Source organism: Centroberyx gerrardi, chromosome 7, assembly GCF_048128805.1.
Source record: "Centroberyx gerrardi isolate f3 chromosome 7, fCenGer3.hap1.cur.20231027, whole genome shotgun sequence".
Lineage (NCBI taxonomy): Eukaryota > Metazoa > Chordata > Actinopteri > Beryciformes > Berycidae > Centroberyx > Centroberyx gerrardi.
In genome coordinates this window covers 13,516,131-13,534,160 of record NC_136003.1, presented here as the reverse complement: position 1 = coordinate 13,534,160, position 18,030 = coordinate 13,516,131, and the positions used below count along the sequence as shown (strand labels likewise).

Below are 18,030 nucleotides of genomic sequence, written 5' to 3'. Positions count from 1 at the left end.
TTTACCTAGTTTCAAATAGTAAAGTTGCAACAAAGTGATCTCATCTAATCTTGTCACTGAGTACACTTCATTTTATTAATAATAATAATAATCAGTGTGATACTTTACTAATCTTTTTGTTTGCACCCCCCTCAGAGGTCAGAGGTCAGCTACAGGGCTTCAGTGCCTTATGCTCAGTGACACTTAAGCACTTCAGCAGATGTTTTCCTGTCAAGGGGATCTGAACCTTTCTCCTCTGGGTGAAGGTCTGTCTCTCTGGCCTCCCTTTATTCCCAGAAGCTCCACCAATATAGACCCAGACCTGTTGGCCGATGTGGTCAGGCTGACTGCGGGGGCTGTTTAGACTGAGAGGGAGTCTGGTGGAAAACAGCTGTAAGGGTTAATATAGGATACATCAGAGAGATATGTAGAGGGGTTGGGTGTCTTTTAATGTCACCGGTCACGTTGTATTCCCCCAGCTATGTTCCCTGACCCTTAGCAGGCATTATAAATAACTCTCTTGCCCTTCTCCCTCCTCTTCGGAGAAAAAAAGGAAAAAAAAGTTGCCTCGTTGCTCACGTTACCCACGACTCCCCTCTCTTTTTTTTAGGGTTGATATGATAATTCACCAACCACTGTAAAATCCCTTTAAACTCCGCTCAGCCAATCGCGTCTCTCAGCTGGGGAAAACGCCCAATTCCTGTCACGTTGTTTCCAGAGGCGGAGAATAGACCGGGACCGAGGCCAATGGGAATAAAGCTCATGAATAATGTAAATTAAGGAGGGCCGAGACCACATTCACAACCCCACCTTCTTCCTGGACCACTAGCCACGAGCCCCTTGTCCCTCAAAATGACAGAAAATGCATCAAACCAATGCGAATCACTGACATTTAAATAAGGCCGCCGCCCCTTTCCCGTCTCTCTTGGCTTTTTTTTTTTTTTGTTTTTTTTTTGTTTTTTGGATTGACTGTGACAGCTGCTAATGCTGCCGTAGTTTATCTTTGTGAAGTTGGGACAAAATCGAAGGGTGAGTAGGCCTGTTTCTTCAAAGAATGACATTAATTTAATATTTAATTTCGTAACGAGCGCGCATCAGGACGCGGTGTCCTCGCGCGTTTCCGCAGCAGGATTGCAGTGTAGGTGCCTGCTGTCACGTTCGCGTGTCGCGTTCAACTCCAATAAATGCAACTTCTGTGTGTCTCTGTGCTGATGACATAACATGGCACAGAAAAGATAAAACATTCTCAACATCACACACCTTCCGCCATGCTGTATAGGACTGTTGGCATTGTGGATGTGATCTGGCTTCTGTTGGCGTAGCACTACCAAAGGTGGGTACAGCCTTCATATTCTGATCTGGGACATCAGGAGGTCTGATGCAAAACCTCACTGACTTATACTATACTCCATGACAGAGTGGATGCACACATGATATGTGTGTGTGTGTGTGTGTGTGTGTGAGAGAGAGAGAGAGAGAGAGTTGTCCATTTTTCCATAGCTCCCAGTAGTTCCCCTAAGCCATAAACATCCCTATGTTTTTGCTCAGTCACAAGATTTTGCATGCAACTGGATGTGGTTTTGTTTGAGAGGATGTACAGTGTGTCAGAGATCTGATCGGGGCTCCTGCTCTGGACTTTTATCAAGCGTTGGACTTGAACAGGATAGGACACTGATGAACTGATAACTTAACCATTAACATTGCACGGCCTTTATCCTGTCCCTTTTTGTTATATCATTACACTGTTGTCGTTTAGCCAGTGCAAGAACATAGATAGGAATGTGAGGTCAGGACATCAGCAGAGTATACTGATGGGATTTGAGGCCAAAATGAGAGAGAATCACAGGACCGTGAAAAACAGCAAAATGATGGACTGGATTGGGGAATAGGGGGGAAGAGTGTTTTCCCTCTGTCCTCGTTTAACCCAGTGTGTGTGTGCACAGCTTAATTTTTGTGGCTTTGCACAAGATGACAGCGTTCTGTTGGAGCATGTCAACAACTGCCACAGTATGAATGACTGAGTCAAGTTCATACCTGATCCGTGTCCCTCTCTTTCCTCCGCCTCTGCTTCCTTTCTCACACTCACACCCTCCTTTGTTTCAGGAAGTTGCACCATTTACCCACATCCAAGCAGGCACTGAAGTGTGGAGTACGTGTTGTGCAATGTTTCCCTTACAGTCAGTCGGCAGTGATGCAGCCACTGCTAAAACTGTGAAGAAAGATAAACTAAATCATGTCAAGAGCTACAGTGCTGTATTTATGTCTGATGTACTCAAAAACAAACTACTGGCAACTCAACACTGCACAGTTAAGATTCAAACTTTCCCTCAGAAGCCGACTCAAAGCCCACTTGATGCTCTTCAGCTGTAGGATCATGCAGTGTGTGATATTCAAGGTTGTCTATGTGTTTGTGTGTGTCAGTTATGTGTGTACTTCAGCTTCATGGGAAGGCTGCCAGAAGAAGGCCTTTGACCATCTCATATTATACAGACACACACACACACACACACACACCTCTCCATACTTCACACGCACACAAGTAGTACTGTATCTGTGTTACACAACGTACCGCTTCGCTGGCTGTGAAGTGATTGGCTGGATTTTCTTGTGAGAACTGCCCAAGGGTAAATATGCCAAAGGGTAAATATGGATTCAGTGCTATTCTCTATCAGGTTCCTATCGGTTATCACTTTTGAAAGGAGAAGGTTTGAAATTAATTTTCAAAACGTTACATTTTCAAGAAAGTAGCAAGAAACTTTATCTTCTATTCCACCAGGTGGTTTGGATTTGAGTCTAGAGACACTGACCTGTTATTTTCTAGCTTCAGAGTGGTTGAAATCGTTGAGGAATTGTGAAATAAGTTAAAACCTGTCTGTTGTGTTTACATCACAGCATTATAGTGTAATAGGAGTTATGAAATGGCAGTTATGTGCGGTTCATTGTAGACATACTGGTTTGTCGGTGTGTGGTGAAATGTCATGATGTTTAGAGAAACGTGTATTTTACGCTTATAGTGGTAAATCATTGTATTTCCATTTCCATTTTAGGGATTTAACTGATACTCATACTTATCCAGAACAGCTTACAATGAGTCATCTGTGGAATAAACTTTTAATTCCTGGACTACCAACATCAAAAGCAACTAATAGGAACAAGTACAAGGGTGAAAGTCAGAGCATCCCAACAGTCTATGTAACAGATATTCTTGTGTCCCTAGGATGATAAATATATGATTGAAGTGCCAGGGAAAGAAATCAGGACCAGGAAGAAAAGGTAGGACAGGGTTTTGATGTAAAAACCTGGTAGTCTAGTGTGAATTGCTCAATCCTCAACAGAGTTTTTGGTGGGAAAAATGAGCTCAACAAGTGAGAGTGCAGGAAGCCATCATCCTAGACCGTGTATTGTGCGTACACACAGTTGCAGGGAACTTCCGTCTCAATGGTGCGTGTTCTGTGTTTACCCAGCATGCCGCTGGCTCGCAGCCTGTCCGTCACTTCCCTCTCAGGACTGGAGGAGTGGGACGAGGAGTTTGATTTGGAGGATGCTGTTCTTTTTGAAATCGCCTGGGAGGTCGCCAACAAAGGCAAGTGTGTGTGTGTGTGTGTGTGTGTGTGTGTGTGTGTGTGTGTGTGTGTGTGTGTGTGTGTGTGTGCACATGCATATGTGTTCGCTCCTTGGTTGTGCGCGATTGTGTGTGTATGTCCTCTTGAAAGTTTGTGAAAATAAAAAAAAGTCTATAAGCATTTAAAAGCTGTCAAAAGTTTAGACATTTTTCTTTATTTTTTACTATTTTTCACATTTTAGAATAATAGTAAAGACACTAAACTATGAAATAACACAAATGGAATTATGCAGTGACCCAAAACTATCTTATATTTTAGATTCTTTAAAGTAGCCGCCCTTTGCCTTGATGGAAAGGCAAAGGCTTTGGAAAGAAATTCATACATAGGCATCAATTTCACTATTTATATTTGTCTAAAAAAAACTAATTTCAAGCATTTAAGCATAAGCCTTTAGATCAAAATGGCTTTAAGAGAATGAAAAACATAGTAGCCTACATTCAATCAGGTGTGTCCAAACTTTCGACCGGTAGTGTATACATTTTTGTTTAACCTCATTTGTAAGAGACTCACAGTAACGACTAGTAACAGGTTGTCTTGACCTTGTGTGTGTATGTGCAGTTGGAGGCATCTACACTGTCATCCAGACCAAAGCCCGTCTGACCGCGGAGGAATGGGGGGAGAACTACTTCCTGGTAGGTCCTTATGTGGAGAGCAACGTGCGCACCCAGGTGGAGCTGATCGAGCCCACCAACCCGGCTCTGAAGAGAACCATCGACAAGATGAATGCCAGTGGGTGTAAGGTACTACCATACCTATACAGTAAACTCTTCACACACACACCTCTGAGTCAAATATGTGCCAGTTTGAATGTTACAGGACAGTATTTTTAGTTTGAAGAGTCAAGATGAGTGAAAGCCCTGTTAGACACGCAGATTTATCCCTCTTTTTCAGTCCATCTTTTCATATCTCTCCCTCTCTTTCTCTGCCCTCTCTTTCTCTGTTCCTAACCGTGTCTCTAAACCCTCTGGCATTTCCCCTCAAAGGTTAGAGGGTGTATCAATGTCTCTCTCTCTCTCTCTCTCGCTCTCTCTCTCTCTCTCTCTCTCACCCAGAAATAGATGACTGTGTGTGCAGTTAATGTTTTGTGCTATATGTGTTTGCTGTGTCACTGTAGGAGCACTGTGGCATTATGGGTCAAGGCTATGCAGAGCGGTAGCAGTACTATTTTAAAGGGGTAGTTCAGCATTTTTAGAAGCCTGTCTGGTTTGTCTTGAATCAGAAGACCTTTCAGTCCGCCCAAAAAAGCAACACCAGTGCAATTCATTTAGACTGAAAACTATGAAACTACTGTTTAAAAAAATGAGGTCCTGTATACTAAACTAAGTCCTACATATCTATACACTGGTTTATTAGACTTGAAACAATGTGACTCTGTGTCAGAGTGAAACACCATATCAGTTTACCTTGGGTTGTGGTTGGGAAACTGTTTTGTTATGGGGATCGTCTAGATGTTTGCAATGAAAGGAAAATACAGTTAGATTAGGAATGGATATTTTGACTAATTTTACTACCCATTAATCTAATGTCGTGAAAATGACTAACCAGCTCATCTACATATAGAAAGATGGCAAAAATAAGTCATGGAAATGTATTGTTTTGCTCTGGAAACTCTGGATGTAGGTAAATATAAATGTGTTGTATTTCTTAGTATTTGAGTGTTTTTTAGTATTTCTCTTATTAACTAATGCATCGCCTAGTGATTAACCGGCTAGTCATTTAATCATCCCCACTCCTAAATTAGATGGAGTCAAAGTCCTTAGTTTTTTTTATTTATTTTCACAGATTTCCACTGTCCCTCCCTCTCTATCATGCTCACTTATTTAATAACCCCCCTCTCCACCCCCCCCCCCCACCCCCCAGGTCTACTTCGGGCGCTGGCTGATCGAGGGCAGCCCCTACGTGGTTCTGATCGACGTGGGCTTCACCGCCTGGTCTCTGGACCGCTGGAAGAGCGAGCTGTGGGAGAACTGTGCCATCGGCGTGCCGTGGTTCGACCGCGAGGCCAACGACGCCGTGCTGTTCGGCTTCCTGACCGCCTGGCTCCTGGGAGAGGTCAGACAGCCGGCATCCACTGACGAGATGTGAAAGTGATATATGAGATATGAGATAAGAGATATGACGCACAGTTTGAGTACATGATACAGTCTGTGTGTTCCCTGGACTCCTCTAACTTTGCCTGTCAACTGCGTTAAAATTAGAGATTTGGTTAACATGCTTGCACCTTAAAATGTCCTAAATACAGTAATTAAAAGTCTTTTTTTTCACCATGCAATGACAGGTTTCTTTGTGCTGCATGTCAACCATTTGATTAATACAGAACAGGGTTAGTAGTACAATATACTGTACATCTTATCTGCTTTACTAAACACAACTGGATCTCATGTCCCTTAACAATTAATTTCCTGGTGTCCTTTTTCTTATTCTGCTCATTTATAGTTTCACAACTTTCATTAGCTATGTTCTTCATTTTGGTTTTTAAATAGGTCTTAAATTAATTTCCTAGTAGCATTTGAATGGTTTTAAAAAGTCTCAAATTTGGCTTTCTGAAACCTGCAGACACCCTAGGAGGCCTGTGAAGAAGACTATATGCGTGTGAATTCATGTGTAAGTGTGTGTGTGTCGTCCACGCTGACCTGTGTTCTCCTGTATCGCAGTATGCATCCCAGTGTGAGGAGCCTCCCCACATCCTGGCCCATTTCCACGAGTGGCTGGCCGGCCTGGGCCTGATGCTGTGTCGACAGAGACAGCTGCCCATCGCAACCATCTTCACCACACACGCCACACTGCTGGGGCGCTACCTGTGTGCCGGCAACGTCGACTTCTATAACAACCTTGATGAGGTGTGTGTGTGTGTGTGTGTGTGTTTGTGTGCACCTGTGTACATGTGTCTGTTGGAAAGGATCTAGATTAAAGATTAAAAGCAAACAAGACACAATAAATACGTAATCAGACAGAGCTAAGAAAAGCACAACAGAACTTCACTGTGAAAATTTGCAATTCCAATGGCGAGGTCTAAATTTGTTGGGTTAAGAATTCAACAAGGTATTGACATGTGGAGGAAAAGATCAACAGTGATTTCTTTGCTTCTGCATCCAATTCCTCATCAGGTTATTCTCTCTCTCTCTCTCTCTCTCTCTCTCTCTCTCTCTCTCTCTCTCTCTCTCTCTCTCTCTCTCTCTCTCTCTCTCTCTCTCTCTCTCTCTCTCTCTCTCTCTCTCTCTCTCTCTCTCTCTCTCTCTCTCTGTCTGACTGTCTTTCAGTTCAACGTGGATAAGGAGGCAGGAGACAGACAGATCTACCACCGGTACTGTCTGGAGCGGGCGGCTGCGCGCTGCGCTCATGTCTTCACCACCGTGTCACAGATCACAGCCATCGAGGCAGAGCACCTGCTCAAGAGGAAACCAGGTGTGTCTGAGACCCTGTGGAGGTGAATTAACCTCTGGCCTGCAAGTCATGCATTTTTCACTGCTTTGGTATTGCCTTTCATAATGTTGCATCGTTTTAATTGGTTAACATAGCTACCTAGATAGCATTAATTGAAAATAAACAGAAAAAACTCAATAAACTTGAGAGTTTAATATCAACCCCAACAATGGATGCAGCCGTTCTCCAAGCATCATTCTTGAGCTGCAGTCTATCATATAAGAGTTGTAGAGAACTGGGAACCTTGAATGGCTGTAATCAGCTGCTCGTGCCTTTTGCTCTTGGCAAGCGGAACTACTGTTAATGAAACACAATCACATCTGTAGGGAAAAAAGGAAGCATGGAAATCTGGCTGTTGGCGGCTGATGACTGATGAAAAGTTCAGCCTTGGCAAGCTCGTTGATCAGGAACACTGGCCAAGGTCCCCTGCTCACTCAGCTTTGTAGCTTTGTGGTGACTTGTTGTTTGAGTTGCTTGCAGTGTGAACACAAGGTGACAGAGAGACACCTACAGATGTTATGATTATAGATGCTTCACGAGGTGAAGATTCAAATACACACAGCTGCTCTCAAAGGAGCATAGCTGTATATCAACCTATAGGCCTGCTTACTGAACTCTTGGCTATTCATTTTATCATTTGACTTAATCCCCTAAATTCAGGGAAGGACAGCGTCAGTGAGAGCCCCATCTAGTGTAACTCCTCTCTCCTCATATACTCTCCTACTGGTTACCTCATGGTGTGAAGTGTGGGCCATGTCGCAGCTGTCTGGGCTAGCTTTAAGCTGCTTAAATTGCAACATTTTGATTTTTGTATGAAGGGTATGATTGCTATGAATTTTGCAAAAAAAAAACAACAAAAAAAAACATTACCAAGGCATCAAAACAGAAATAATCAACATTTTTAGACAGGATTGAAGGTGATTCAAAATGTTTAATACTTTTCAATGGATATCTGCCTATTTCTATATGGCATTCATTTGTTGGTGTTTTTCTTTGGATGTTAAGGATACTTCTACAAAGATTCTGGGTATAGATCTTCTGTTAAGTGCTTCTCCCACCTAGCGTAGCTATCATGTGAGTGGACTTGATACTTCACCACTGTACAACTGATTACAGCTATCAAATATTTTAAGCCAAATTTTTACTATGATTTTTATATTGTCAAAAAAAAAACTACGGTAAAGGTAGCTTATGCTGTGTTCAAGAGTGGTGCGTGAAACTGATTTCTCTCTCTTTCTCTCTGTCTCTCTCTCCGTTTTTCTGTCTTTGTTTCTTTCTCACTTTCTCTCTCTCTCTCTCTCCCCTGCATTTCCCGTCCCTTAACCTCTCCCACCACGCACAGACGTCATCACTCCAAACGGGCTGAACGTGAAGAAGTTCTCGGCCATGCACGAGTTTCAGAACCTCCACGCTCAGAGCAAGAGCCGCATCCAGGAGTTCATCAGAGGACACTTCTACGGGTCAGAGACCACCACACACATTACCAGCGTTATATAGTGTATTCAAAACATTCGCAGCATGTTCGAGGAGGATGAATGTTGAATTTAGAATGTCTGTGTATGAATGTGTGCTCATTTAACACAGTAAGCCAATACCAAAGCGCTACACTCATCCATATATTCTGACAGATTTTTTTGTCTTGACCGTTAGGCATCTGGACTTCAACCTGGACAAGTGTTTGTTCCTTTTCATAGCTGGAAGGTACGAATTCTCCAACAAAGGAGCTGACATCTTCTTGGAGGCTTTAGCCAGACTCAACTATCTGCTGAGGGTAAGTGTGTGTTTGTGTGTGTGTGTGTGTGCGGTCCTGTGTTTATGTGTGTGTCTGTGGGAGAGGGGTGGATCCTAGGTGTTAAAACTTAACCCTGATTCCCCTCTGGCCCGTCTGTCACAGGTCAACCACAGTGATGTGACGGTCATTGCATTCTTCATCATGCCAGCTAGGACGAACAATTTCAATGTGGAGACCTTGAAAGGCCAAGCAGTCAGGAAGCAGCTGTGGTGAGTTTGCTTTTCATCCGCCATCCCTCCTCTGCTGATGGAGGGGGTGGGTGGGTGTGGGCCCAGAGGCACCTTGACTGATTTTATAGTAGGCAAATTCATGTAATGATATCCTTTATCATATTGCCATAAGGAGTATTGTGCTTATTGTACTTTTTTCTACTGACAGGGATACTGCTCAGACCGTGAAGGAACGTTTCGGAAAGAAACTTTATGAGTCACTGCTAGTGTAAGTAGACCGCTTGCAGACTACTTTATGAAACCTGTAAGAGGCCACATGCAATGACCTGTCTTATAACAACATCAAATTAAAATATCATGATTGTAAGAGACAACCAGCTCAATTCAAAAAGTGGAAAACGTATTAAGCTGTAATTAAACAGAATCTGCATGTTTCAGTTTTGCAACCATCTTGTGGACTTCCTAACAACATCTAAGTTGCAGTTCTGATTTATGGAGAAAAACAATCATGATGTTAAAATATCCAGTCAACCTTGGATTTTATGTCTGTTTGTGATAAAGCTGGCAAATAACTAAATTGATTCATGCTAATATATATATTGTAATTGTTTTTGAAGATGAATTAGAAACCCAGATACATGATTTACAAATCCGATGTGATGAAGGTTATTATTTTGCCAGTTTCTTTTCATCATTAAGTCTGTAACAATCTGTTTTGCCTAGTGGGCAGCTACCAGATGTGTCAAAGATGCTGGATAAAGAGGATTTCACCATAATGAAGCGTGCCATATTTGCGACTCAGAGACAGTGCCAGCCTCCCATCTGTACCCACAACATGCTGGAGGACAGCAGCGACCCCATCCTCAACTGCATCCGCCGCATCGGCCTCTTCAACAGCTCCGCTGACCGGGTCAAGGTGCATCACAACGCTCTCCATAATATGATCAAAGGGGTTCAGTCACTCACAGATATGTTATTAGTAGTTATTCCCCCTGCACAAAGATTTCTTCTGTACCTTTTTATTTATCAACATCGAGCAACTTTTCTCAGAATAGAGTACACAAAAAGCTCACATACATAAATATACCCAGTTCAATTTGTGATTTATTTACACCCGTCATGAGGCGTGTCCTAAAATAGAAGCAGTCACACTGGGTGTGCTTGTCTAAGGGCACCCAGGACCCTCCTGGTCACGTGATGGGCAGGTACAGATCAAGTGAGAAGAAGAGCATCACTGCTGCTGAATACAGTTTAATGTAAGAATTCATGTGTAATTTACATGTTCTGCACCCCAAGAAAACAGAAACATCAATCGTGAATATGTGGATAAGGAAATGTAGGCCTACATGGCCTGTGAATGTTTCTGTTGATACTTTTGTCCATTGAATTGCAGAGTGTTTACTCATTAGATTGTTGTCCTCCACCATGTGGTTTTTCCGTTTGTTTGCTGGTTTCTGCTGCTGATTCAGAGCCTGCCCAGCCGGTACGTCACCCGTCCAGGAGCCGTTAAATGAGTGCACCCACTGTAGATGACAATGTCACCAATGATGACATGAATAATGAGAACAAATTGAGTTTAGATTGTGCTTGGTTCTACTTCAGGACACGCCTTGCCACCAGTCTAAATAATTCACAAATCAAATTATGTTTTTATTTTCTTCTAAGGACTTTGAGCACACACCCATTCATTTTTAATGGATCCATGCTGGTTCAGTGAGAGGAAACACTGATAAATAAAAAGGTAGAATGGTTGAATCACTTGAAAGTAGATTTGGAACTGGCAAACTGTCCTTCGCTCCCAGGCAGACCCAGGTCTGACTGTAAAGTTACAAAGACAAACTTGCTGTGCTGAATGAAGCGGAAACCCTCAAGGACATTTTCATACATCCCCATCACTTTGCTCACCCATAGCTCGTAGCCTTTCTAGTGATGGTAGCCCCTATGGCACATGATGACTCATGAGTTTCTTCAGTTATTTTCAGCCAACACAGACGCTTTTAGCCAAGAATGGGAATTTGCTACTACACTAATTGTTGTGATATATATATACAGTATATACTCAGATATCCTGTTCTGGTACTGAAACGACCGGCTTTTCCATCCATCAGGTTATCTTCCATCCAGAGTTCCTGTCGTCCACCTCTCCTCTACTTCCCATGGATTATGAGGAGTTTGTAAGAGGCTGCCACCTTGGCGTCTTCCCATCTTACTATGAGCCGTGGGGCTACACACCAGGTATGACTCACCCAGTGTGTGTGTGTGTGTGTGTGTGTGTTGATACAATAATATGAAATGCTAAATGGGCCTCTCTGTCTGTTTTCCCCTCAGCTGAGTGCACAGTCATGGGAATCCCATCAATCTCCACTAATCTGTCGGGCTTTGGCTGTTTCATGGAGGAACACATAGCGGACCCTTCAGCATATGGTGGGTTCCTTTTATATATTATCTGTCAAATTCCCAATGGATTTGGACTAATTATTTTTCTTTAAAATGATTTTACAGAGATTATTGATGCTTCCCCTCCTATTTGCAGGTATTTACATCCTGGACCGGCGGTACCGCGGCGTGGACGAGTCGTGCAACCAGCTCACTTCCTTCCTGTTCCAGTTCTGCAAGCAGAGTCGGCGCCAGCGGATCATCCAAAGGAACCGGACCGAGCGTCTGAGCGACCTGCTGGACTGGAGATACCTGGGCAGGGTGAGGCTCAAAAAGACACAAAGCTCATTTTGTTCACTGCAAAAACTGACACACTTGCTATTTATCTTGTATCCAGATTTATCAAGCTTATTTTAAGCTTTTATTTTTTTAGTGAAATTCAAATTTCAGCAACTTTTTTTTCAGGATAATGTAACTTGTTTCAGGACATTTACTTGGTAAAAGTGAAATTGTCTTGGAGAAAGTTTCTTAAAATGATTTCTTGAAAGAAGTCATTTTGACATGCATCAAGTGAAATTTATTGAAAGCAGAAAGATTATCTGTCAGTGCAGTGAGATAATTTGACTAAAAATATCATGAAATAAGCTTGATAGGTCTGGAACTTGGCAATTTTTGCAGTGTTCGTGTGATGACGTCAAACTGAATTAGATTTTGTTTCTCTGTCTCCTGTTCTGCATTAGTATTACATATCTGCCCGCCACATGGCCCTGGCTAAAGCCTTCCCTGACACCTACCTATATGAACCTCATGAGCCCACCTCGGTAAGTCCACGTGTGTGTGTGTGTGTGTGTGTGTGTGTGTGTGTGTGTGGGTGGGGGGTGTATACAGCTTTTGCCCGCTTCATTTGTTCACTTGTTCATTCCATTTATGGAGGTAAAATACTTTCATCTCCATCCTCCGCTTGACGTTTCGCTGCCTCCTCGTCTCTCCTCTCCAGGCCTCGGGTTTCCGTTACCCCCGCCCGGCCTCGGTGCCCCCGTCTCCGTCCCTGTCCCGCCACTCCTCCCCCCACCACAGCGAGGCCGAGGACAACGATGAAGACGAAGAACGCTACGATGAGGATCTGGAGGCAGAGAAGGACCGGGTGAACATCCGCCAGCCGTTCTCCCTGCCGTTCAAAAACAAGGCTTACGCTGTGCATGGGGCCAACGGGAACGGTGACGGTGCCGCCGGCGAGAAAAACTGAGACAGACACGCAGCACACACACACACACACACACACACACACTCACGCTGAACACACTAGTGAAACGTTTCTGTGGCAATCGTTGCGGCCATCCGTGTACTCAGACACTTCATAGATGAGTGCAGTTGAGTGAACGTGAGATGTTAAGAGAAATATAACATCAGCTTGTTGTGAAAATTACATCACCGTCGATGTCTTCCCAACCTGTGTGTACCTCAGTATTTTTTTAATATCTGTTGGTTTAATATGTCTTGGTATTTTTCAGTTACACCAGCAGTAAAACCAGTGGCTTACTTTGTGGAATAAATTAGAAAGGGCTAATTGAAAGCTCAACAAGAAAAAAAAAAATAAAAATACACCGTTGCTGGATTTCTTAGGGCACTAACACTGGATAGCATAGGTATGAAGCATTGAATATAAAATGGAGGATTATCATGAGGCTTTTTTACTTGATTCAGAGGTGGGTCACAGCAGGGAAAACATAACCCTCCTTTTTACCAGCTTGTCATCTTTACACATTTGAAGCTGCAACGGCCATTTTCCTGGCAAAGCGGCCTGTGTGAAGACAGTTAAGTTGCTGTCAGTAGCCACAGAGAGCACCTATCTCGCTTATGTATTTTGCTTAAAAGGGTGAAGACGACACACTGTTTTGAACTCAACTGTCCACCTCGTGGTAGCACATTTTTTCTTCCAAACCTCCTATTTACTATAAAGCGTCCTAGAATGGAAGTGAAACACACAACACACACCCGCACATCAGCAAACTGCCTCAGAACACAATGCTGAAAAGCTCTCGGTTCTCTCATTTCGAGAATAGTGTTGCGTGTGTGTTTTTGTTTTTTGTTTCTGCGCCTTATTGTACCACCGCCTTTTCAGTTACAATTATCGATCAGCAACCTCACACTCCTGTTTATCTGTCTGTGTGTGCGCTTGTGTGTAGATGGTTTTGGGTTTGCCTGTTTCTTGCCTGTTTCTACGAGTATTTATTTTGGAAAAGGAATGGAGATGAGAAGAGAGAAAAGGGACTTTATCCTGAGATGGCAGCCATGTTTTTAGATGAAAGACACAAGAGAAAGGGCTGGAAAGGGAGCTGCTGTACGTCTAACTAGTTGTCTGTTTTGGAAGAAGGGAAAATGGTTTTACCAGGAGAACACACACTCCCTGTAAGAGTCTATCATTTGTTACAATCTTGCACCAGATGAACTTAAATAAAGTTTAAATATCTATACATATATGTGTGTGTGTGTGTGTGTGTGTTACAAATTATATCAGGTTCTTCTTTCTTTGTTTGGATGCCGTTTATTGCAACACATAGAACCAAGGGTTTGTGGGTATTCAAATGCTCTAGATAAGGGACAACATACTGACCCAGTAACACCATCCACACATCTTATCCACTATCCACAGTCTAATTTATCTGGAAACGTGCAGTAGATCATCTTACAATATATCTAGATGTATCGTCAGTAACTCAGTAACCACCGTCCCTCATATTGGGTTGTGTGTTAGTGAATCCTCCTGAGTCCTCACCTCCTTCAGCACAGGTAAACTCGGCCCCCATGGCCTTTGCAAACTGAAAGAAAAAAAAATGCAACGGTTAAAAAAAATGAGAATCTTGATGACACGCCACTTGTTTGCGCACACACAAACTCCAGATCTTTTCATTTTGTACCCTGATTTTACCATATTGGCGCACTGAATTTGTATCAGCCTTATAAGTTTCAAAATCTAAGGGATGAGGCTTTTATTTGGGGTTTAAATATATTGGGTTTAAATGTATATCCTTATGTCTTTATCTCCATTCTCCTCCATAAAGCATTTGTATACCCACTTCCCTGTTGAAAAGTACTGTAATTCGTGACTGTAATTAGTCATAGCTAGTCTTTTATTGCCCATCTTTGAAGTACTTAGTCCTAAGGTTTGTCATAATACCTGTGGTATAATGATATATTTCAGAGTAAAAGGCTATGCCCCGAATAGCCCTGGATATTCATAGTCACATTACTCTTACGCTTTTATTGTGGAACCTTAATCGTAAAAGTCATAAGTGTATAAAAGATTTATTCTATATCAGTTTTTCAGTAGGCTCCAACTGGGGTCAAAACGGACGGGTCGTCCTCATGAAGATCTATCACTGATGGGGCCTTGTCTACACCAAAGCCACATCTAGCAAATCATTTCAATTTCTTGCTGTGCAAATTCAGCAAAGTTTGCTCTGATTCATTCAAACGTAGTCTCTCCTGGTTTAAATAATTTGGCATGTTTGCTCATCAATTAAAGATTAAGATTAAAAAATTGGATCTTAATGCCACCGGTGATTAGTTTCCCAAGGGAACCAAGTCATATGTGTGGTTTGTGTATGTGTATATTCCACCAAAATATTGTTTAAAATCAGGATGTACGAGAGGACCCACCTAGTAAACTATTCCAGAAGGAGTTGTAAGTGGCGCTGCCTGTTACAGCTCCAAGTTTGGCTGGATTCCTCCTCACTGTGTGCACTGAGAAGCCGTTAGCTCCAGTCACCTCCACCTCCACCACATGGAAATCACTTAACCTGGCGTAGGGAGAGAAATTGGATGGTTATAATATTTCTCCTTTATTTAGAGGGGAGATGAGCATTAGTCAGGGTCTTAGGGAGACTCACGCTGTGTCCGACACAATCTCTCCCCGAACGCCAGGAAAGCCAAGCGTTCCTGCTGCCACTGCTGCTGCTGCCATGGTGTTGACGTTGTTAGGAGCAAGAGGGCACAACTCTGCCACTGAGCCACTGAATAACACACGCCTCCCCTCTCCCTCCGTCCAATCAGAGAGCATGTCTCCTGTCAGCCGGAAGCAGGACGGGTGCTTGGACATTCTGATGAACAAAGCCTGAAAAGTGTTCAAGAGAAGAAACAGAGTTCAATCAAAAAACAAGATGAACAGAGGATGTTCATGGCAACTTGAGTAACATTGAGTCACATTCAGCCACGTTTTCAGTGTGTGGATGCTGACCTACGATCACTGAAGCAAAATCAACCTTATATTGATGTTCCTAGTATGAGAATCTTAATGGTGCCTTATATTTTCAATAGCCATTTTCCTCTATGAAGCCAAACTGAGCTTGGTAGTGTTTAAAGGAACCCAGACACTTTTTGGCAAACAAGTCATGCGATCAGTTTACCATTATGCAACTAGGAGAGTTGTAGGGCACTATTGTTCATGCTTTTGAGATGATACTAAACCAGCTTGTACCATCTACTCAGCATACAAGGAGTGCTAAAGGTTTAGCATGAAAACTGAATAATGGTTGGACTCAGACCGAAAACTGAGACTAATTTTCTCATCACACAATTGTGTTGATCAAAGAACTCATTTGCCAAACAGTCAGTGGCTACAGCCTGTTACCTTCAAGGCCCCACTATCATTCAACCTCTGGATGTCCTGGCCTCCCCACAATGCACCACTGGGGACATAGAGCGTCCTGCCATGCTGCTTAGCGGCCTGACGCAGTTGCTGGTTCAGATCAGGATCAGAAAGGGCAGAGGGAGAGCCGACCTGAGAGGACAAAATGATAAGGGGACAGAAGGAGAAGGAGGGTAGCAGTATAAAAAAATAGGATGTCATTCATACCTTTGTAATTGAAAACTAGCTTAGTTTTACATGCTTGTCAGCTGTGAGCATCTTGACAAGTAATAGTTGTAAGTGTTTTCAGTGACTGTCCTGGATACAGACAACACCTCAAATCTTTTAGCAACACCTTTAGAGTAGAAATGTGTTACATGTCATTAGTTTACAGTCTTGCAAATCTAACCAGACAAAGTTATTTTTGACCAGTGACTATTGAAGAAACAGGAAACAAAGACATCATCAGATAGTCGACCAAATGTGCTTACAATCCCCAAAATATACAAAATCCAAAACACATTCACACTATCTCAACTACAGCTCCTGCTAGGAATGAACCAGTGTCAAGCCAGCTATAATAAAAAATAAGAATTACAGTCTCCAAATAAAACCTAAAAATGACATTCTAGCTATCTCTGCCCTTGTTACAGCTGAGGAACAGGAACATAAGCAGCCAGTCCCAAGGAGTGATCAATGTATCTCTACCCATAATTCCTTAAGCGTCAAGTGCATGGAATAAAGGTAACGCCTCTTTATTTTTGTCATGAAACCATGAAAATAAAATGGCCTTTAACTTTTATTATTGAAAGACATTGTACATTTTATTATTATAGTTATACATTTCTATCACAACCACAGCATGACACTCTACCAGATAAGAACCCAGACAAAAAGAGCAGAATCTCACCATGAAATGAGACTGAGAGAGGAAACGCAGCCCAAAGTCCTTCACTATCTGAGGATGGCACACCTCTACAATCACATCACACCGCCTGTAAAACACACACTGCTTATTCATCAACGTTCAAAAAGGACACACAACACACTAAGTGCATGTCTACCGCAGTGTCTAGTTAACACAAGATGCTGCTACTGTGTTTTGCATATGGGTTCATATTGCATGTGTGTGTGTGTGTGTGTGTGTGCACCTGTTTGTAAAGGCTGATAGATCACCCAGTATGAGTTCATCAGGAACTGAACCTTTGAGCTTGTCAGTATTTCTGTTCCAAACGAAGCCCAGAGTCAGACCCATCGCCGCTCCGTCTTTAAGGATCCTCTCCACCAGGAACTGCCCTACAGCACACACACACACACACGCACACACACACACACACACACACACACACACAGTCACTCACTACCAAGGCAATGTGAATATATCCACTCAAATGTGAATCAATCTGATGATAGATGATTAGCTGTGAAAATGGATTAATGAATTTAGGAAACAGATTCCTGATGATGCATGTGTGTGTGTGTGTGTGTGTGTGTGTGTGTGTGTCGGGTGGGCTCGGGGGGGGGGGGGGGGGGGGACTCAAGTGCAAACCTAGATGCCCATATCCCACAACTCCAATCCTTAGGGTAGAAGCGCTGGTAGCCATGTCCTGTGCAGAGAAAGCCAACAAGCGCATAAAAGCCAAGAACATTCACCTGCAACTTAACACATGCACGCACACACACATAAACACACACACAGCTAACCATGCTACCCACCCTTCTCTCCTGCCCTGTCTGATTCGCTCTGTTTTGCCTTTGACCCTACTCCCTATCTGATTTCCCCGAATCCCGACCTACACAACCTTCTGTTTCACTGCATTTATTGCTCTACTCACCAATTAATCCCACGCCCCTCCAGGTCTGAGTCTCCCAACTCCAAGCACAACAACCGGCCTACTGCTCGATGAATTGTGGGAATGCACAGTACAAAGTTTGACTCGGAGAGGCCTAAGTTAATCATTAGCTGTTGAATCTGTGGAATCATCACAGGCTGGGCTCCTCCTCCATCCATTTCAACAATTTCAGTTTCAGATGTGTAAT

At 42.9% G+C, this 18,030-nt stretch overlaps 2 protein-coding genes across 4 annotated transcripts; one reads left to right on the top strand and one right to left on the bottom strand.

Moving 5' to 3' along the window:
- Positions 1-948: 948 nt before the first annotated feature.
- Positions 949-13,837, top strand: gys1 (glycogen synthase 1 (muscle)). 3 transcript variants are annotated; one of them, XM_071911901.2, is made up of 16 exons: positions 949-1,008; positions 3,444-3,562; positions 4,161-4,342; positions 5,463-5,654; positions 6,257-6,442; positions 6,863-7,007; positions 8,368-8,485; positions 8,676-8,796; positions 8,920-9,026; positions 9,196-9,255; positions 9,711-9,903; positions 11,096-11,222; positions 11,316-11,411; positions 11,521-11,684; positions 12,104-12,184; positions 12,361-13,837. In XM_071911901.2, the coding sequence occupies exons 2-16, from the start codon at positions 3,445-3,447 to the stop codon at positions 12,607-12,609; spliced, it is 2,139 nt and encodes a 712-aa protein (XP_071768002.1). In that variant the 5' UTR covers positions 949-1,008; position 3,444; the 3' UTR covers positions 12,610-13,837. The 3 variants fall into 3 exon arrangements, with proteins under 3 accessions (XP_071768002.1, XP_078140810.1, XP_071768003.1); XM_078284684.1 differs by lacking the exon at positions 949-1,008 and adding an exon at positions 1,298-1,312; XM_071911902.2 differs by lacking the exons at positions 949-1,008; positions 3,444-3,562 and having other exon boundaries at positions 4,192-4,337.
- Positions 13,838-14,016: 179 nt separating this feature from the next.
- On the bottom strand, positions 14,017-17,606 carry aspdh (aspartate dehydrogenase domain containing). Its single transcript, XM_071911903.2, has 7 exons — positions 17,540-17,606; positions 17,142-17,286; positions 16,901-16,985; positions 15,994-16,143; positions 15,254-15,477; positions 15,024-15,163; positions 14,017-14,182 (listed from the first exon to the last, which is right to left on the bottom strand). Exons 1-7 carry the CDS (start codon positions 17,592-17,594, stop codon positions 14,145-14,147), a joined length of 837 nt encoding a protein of 278 aa, XP_071768004.1. The 5' UTR covers positions 17,595-17,606; the 3' UTR covers positions 14,017-14,144.
- Between the last annotated feature and the right edge of the window lie 424 nt (positions 17,607-18,030).